At 32.0% G+C, this 5617-nt stretch overlaps 1 protein-coding gene across 1 annotated transcript; it reads left to right on the top strand.

Annotated features, from left to right (window-relative positions):
• The first annotated feature begins 300 nt into the window (after positions 1-300).
• Positions 301-4141, top strand: LOC101491156 (auxin transporter-like protein 5). Its single transcript, XM_004505718.4, has 8 exons — positions 301-586; positions 667-855; positions 939-1051; positions 1187-1370; positions 1485-1582; positions 2705-2912; positions 2994-3251; positions 3620-4141. The coding sequence occupies exons 1-8, from the start codon at positions 431-433 to the stop codon at positions 3875-3877; spliced, it is 1464 nt and encodes a 487-aa protein (XP_004505775.1). The 5' UTR covers positions 301-430; the 3' UTR covers positions 3878-4141.
• The last annotated feature ends 1476 nt before the right edge of the window (positions 4142-5617 follow it).

Here is a 5617-nt window from a genome sequence, read left to right as displayed (position 1 = left end):
AAAATAAATTAGATCCTAGAGGGAAGTGTCAATTTTATTTTCCAAAATTGATTAATTGAGAATTAGTTTTGATGAGGGAAAAAGCAAAGCCAAATTTGCATTGAGGTAAAGTACAAAAAATGTAATTACAAAAAGGGACTGTGAAAGCTGTTTGTTTTTAATAAAATTTGTTAAAAAAAGTGAATTTACTCGGTTCCCAAAAGCGCTCTCTACAATACCTTTCATACACAGTCACTACCAACCTTCGAGAATCCCTTTTGTGTTGTGTCTAGTCTAGTATATATATACCACCACTCCAATACTCCTTTTTTCCATCTTCGCTTCCAATCTCAAACCTCTCTTCCATCTATATTATTATTTAGATCGTTAAATCCAAGTTAAGAAGACCTTAGAGAAAGTTGAAGTGACATATATCTAGAAGAGATAGGAAATGGCATCCGATAAAGTAGTGGAAACAGTAATAGTTGGGAACTATGTAGAAATGGAAAGTGAAGGAAAGCCAAATAACATAAAGTCCAAATTATCAAACTTCTTATGGCATGGTGGTTCTGCTTATGATGCTTGGTTTAGCTGTGCTTCCAACCAGGTAATAATAATTGGTTTTAATTTCTAAGTCCATACAATGTTTTTTTTTTTTTTTTTAATATGGTTTTTATGACATGACAGGTGGCTCAAGTTCTGCTTACGTTGCCATACTCATTTTCCCAGCTGGGAATGCTTTCCGGCATACTTTTTCAACTCTTTTATGGTATACTAGGTAGCTGGACTGCTTACCTCATTAGCATTCTCTATGTTGAATACAGAACAAGAAAAGAGAGGGAAAAAGTTAATTTCAGAACAAACCATGTTATTCAGGTACTATTCCTTTTTAATTACTTAATGTTCATATTATCATTACCATCTCTTTAAATGAATCAATTGTATTTATATATATGCAGTGGTTTGAGGTTCTTGATGGACTTCTTGGAAAGCACTGGAGAAACGTTGGTTTGGGCTTTAATTGCACATTTCTTTTGTTTGGATCTGTTATCCAACTTATAGCTTGTGCAAGGTACCTAGCTACTAGTTACTAGCTAGCTAGTAGATAAAAAAAACAAATTTCTTTATCTAAATTAAAATAAGGAAGCAAGATCACATGCATCTCTGCAACAACAATTAATTGAATTGATTAATGTTTGTTATGCAGCAACATATATTACATAAATGATAATCTGGACAAGAGGACTTGGACTTATATCTTCGGAGCTTGCTGTGCCACTACTGTATTTATTCCTTCATTTCACAATTACAGAATCTGGTCCTTTTTGGGTCTTGTCATGACCACTTACACTGCTTGGTATCTTACAGTTGCCGCTATCCTTCACGGACAGGTAATTAATTAATACTAATGAGATTAATTATTTATATATATATATATATATATATATATATATATATATGATGAAATGATTTTCATATGTTGTTGTGATGTGTATATTGTTTAGGTGGAAGGAGTGAAGCATTCGGGTCCGAACAAAATGGTTTTATATTTTACAGGGGCCACAAACATTCTCTACACATTCGGGGGACATGCCGTTACTGTGTAAGACAATTTCAGATATATATTACTCGTGTCCTTTACGTTTTCACACATACCATACCCCCCATGTGTTTTTCACTCAACACCCCCCAATGGCCTTGTTCTTGCCTTTGGACGTTTCTTTATTCACTATGGTTGCTAGTGTTTTTTAATCTTTAATAAATATAAACAAGTAGTACATTTTTTCTTTTTATCAAACTATTTTAATATTATTTATCTAATTGAATAGTTGTTTTTTATTTATAAATAAATATATATCTCTATTTATTTATTATATAAAATTGATACCTATTTTTACTGCAGTTACTATCTCTTTCAATTTTACTCTTATGTAAATTAGTTTATTTATAATTTTATTATTCGTTACTGAATTAAATAACTATTTTTTTTTTAAATAATCACAAATTTATAATTTCTACTTTTATAAAGAAAGTTAGTATATGTACGACCTTCAAATAGTTACTAGAGAATACAATACCAAATGGGAAAAGCTAAATAGCCAATGCAACAGGTTGGGGCTTAAAGTCATTTTGATAGTGACCCAACCTTAACTTCTCTAGACATAATCTGAACATGGATCTAATCACCCGTCTTCGTGCACTTCGTTTTTTCCCCAATTTATTTATTTATTTTTGGTGATTTTTTTTTTTACACAAATGTTATTTCTTACAAATTGAATTTCAACGAAACCGAAGAAATGTATTCTTATCAATTTCCCCCAACACGAGTGTGATGAAAAAAAGTGTGGTTTGCACATTTGTTTAAATTTACAAAAGACAAAGTAAATGTTAACTTTAAAAAATATTAATCTCAAAATCCAATTTTTTAACCCCAGAATACCCTCCGTAGGCGTGGGAGGCAAAAAGTACCCCTTTTTTCTTTAGAATCCATCCATGAGTTTTCTTTTAGCATTTAGCTAGAAAGCCAAGGTTCTTTCTTTAAAATGGTTCTATCATGCTTTTATGCTTTTTATTATAATAATTGTGATGAGGAAGACCCTCAGGGGTCCAGCTTTTGACAGTGAATAATGGTACATCGATCTTAGGCTTAGTTTTGATGAGGTCTCAAAAAATAAAAGTGGTAATTAATATTAACATGAGGGATACTACTGGTTAATTGGTACAGGGAAATAATGCACGCAATGTGGAAGCCGCAAAAGTTCAAGGCTATATATTTACTGGCTACCCTGTATGTGCTGACACTGACTCTTCCATCAGCAGCAGCAGTTTATTGGGCATTTGGTGACTTACTTCTAAATCACTCCAATGCTTTTGCTCTTCTCCCAAAATCACCCTTCCGAGATACCGCTGTTATTTTAATGCTCATTCACCAGGCACGACTACAGTATTATTTCTTTTTCCTAAACATAATGTGCTTATTTTTATTCTTCTAATTGAATTAATCAACATTGCAGTTTATAACATTTGGATTTGCATGCACCCCATTATACTTTGTTTGGGAGAAAGCAATAGGTATGCACGAGTGTAAGAGCTTGTGTAAACGTGCATTGGTTAGATTGCCAGTGGTGATTCCAATTTGGTTTTTGGCTATCATATTCCCTTTCTTTGGACCCATCAATTCAACCGTTGGATCTCTCCTTGTCAGTTTCACTGTTTACATCATCCCTGCCCTTGCTCACATCTTCACCTTTAAATCATCCTCTGCCCGACAGGTATATTACATTCTCTAATTTCCATGTACATAATAAACTTTCTATAAAATTATTGTCACGCATAGTATATATCTTTAATTGTTTTCCTAATAAAATATTATCATGTGCTCACGGGCTAGCAGCCTAGTTTGACTGATCAACACAGCATAGCATGCAGTGTTTAGAGTTTATTCCATTTATTAATTATTTCTAAGTACTAGTAATTTGCCAACAGAAAGAATAGAAAAAATGGAAATAAATTTTGTGTTAGCGTATTGTCACCGTCTAGCTACCAGACCAGACCAATTTTTATTTTTTATAGTAAGACAGAACATAGATAATTTAATTAGTACTATACGAGTATATTAATTGAATTAATTGTGTTGCAGAATGCTGTGGAACAACCTCCCAAGTTTGTTGGAAGATGGGTGGGATCATTTGTGATCAACGTATTTATAGTAGTGTGGGTCCTAGTCGTGGGCTTTGGATTTGGTGGGTGGGCCAGCATGGTGAACTTCGTACACCAAATTGACACATTTGGACTTTTCACAAAGTGTTACCAATGTCCACCATCGTCTCTTCCAACTATGCCACCTCACCAGCTCAACGCCACCGCCGCCGCGCCTTCGCCTCTTCACCACCATTGAGCAGCATTCAATTTTAAACTCTTCGCTTGAATTGATGAGTGCATGATGCATTTGCATGTTCTATGGTGAAGTACTTGATCAGTCACATCCTGCATTTATTATGTATTTGGCTGTGTCGTAAATTAATTGTAATGCATCTTTTCTTCTTTAATTTCTTTCTATTTATATTTTTAGCTTTAAGGTTAGTGGAGATCTTTGTCATGCTTAGTTTCACAAGAACAAAAATGAAATAAAAACAAAACAAAAAAAGTTCATGAAAATGCACATTTTGGTATAGTTTGCTATATGCTCAAGTAAAACGTTTTATTATTTTACACATACGTAACAATGTGTAACTTTAGATCAATTTAATCTTCAAATTTTATGAAATAGCTAAATAATTCTTCAATTTAAATTTGAACACATGAAAGAATAGCTTCTTGTTGGTTTGGTTTGTTGAATTGAACCTTGAAAACACTAAACTCCCACCTATCATCTCTACGAATGGGTGAAAATGATTGACTCAAAACAAAACAAATTGAAGGACTATTTAACTATTTCGCAAAATTCAAGACTAAATTGGTCGATGATTATAAATTCAGTGACTAACTAGCTTATTTATTCCATATGCAACTCTTGGTTGTGTTCTGTACGTGAAAATTCATGTTGCATTTGCTATGCCAACATATGGCCCCCACGCGAGGAAACCAAGTTTCTAGGGTGAAATATGAAATCTGCAGGCTAAGTAGAAATATAATGTAGCAAGTAGAGACAACAAATTCTACCCTCTCTAGTAATATAAGAAAAGATAGATGTAGATTATTGTTTGAGCCAAATTTCATATTATGGTCCGTTCACTAGTAGAATTTTGCCTTTTTAAGTCGGTTAAAATGTACATTTTAAGTCGGTTTCGTGTCCGAGTTAACGGCAAACGACTTAAAAAATATGTTGTTTTTTAACTCGTTTCATGAACCGACTTAACAGAGCTTCATAATATTAAGTCGATTCACCTTAACCGACTTAAACATCATAAACTCAGTACAACACATCATCTTTTTAAGTCGGATATTTTGACCAACTGACTTAATAGATATAGTTAAAATAATTATTTTTTTTATTTTTTTTATATAAATTTCTCATTTTGTTTTCACGCTTCTAATCCATACAATATTTCGTATTAAATTTCAAATAAGAGTTTTGTACTTACAATCACAATTTTATATAAACATCTAATAATCAAAATATACAATATCACAATATCTCATGTTTATACAAAAAAATATAGAGTACAAAATTTCCGACTAATAATTAGATATCCATTAACAAAATTACAAAACCACAATGTAACAATATTCAATAAACATATATTAGCATCGTCATTTTCTTCAATTAATTTCAAAATAAAATCCATACGACGTTTTCGAACTTATTTACTGTGATCCGGTGATTTGATCTCGAGTCATCAAATATCTGTAAAGAAAAAAAAAAACACACAATCAATATCAGCTGAATCCTAATTTTTTTATCATATGAACATTAAAAAATACAATCAATAACAACTTATAATTTTTTATCAGACAAATATAATAAAATACAATCAATAACAACATGTAAAAAATTACGTACTTGCATCCATGAAACAACTATGTTAAGATGTTCAACATATGAACATGACATAGTAGTCACGCTTATAGATTTGTCATGTTTAACAAATCATCATACCATATCTCTTTTGTATAACTATGACAAATCCCATGATGA

The sequence above is a fragment of the Cicer arietinum genome, chromosome 6 (assembly GCF_000331145.2).
Source record: "Cicer arietinum cultivar CDC Frontier isolate Library 1 chromosome 6, Cicar.CDCFrontier_v2.0, whole genome shotgun sequence".
NCBI lineage: Eukaryota > Viridiplantae > Streptophyta > Magnoliopsida > Fabales > Fabaceae > Cicer > Cicer arietinum.
This window is presented reverse-complemented; position numbering and strand designations above follow the sequence as displayed.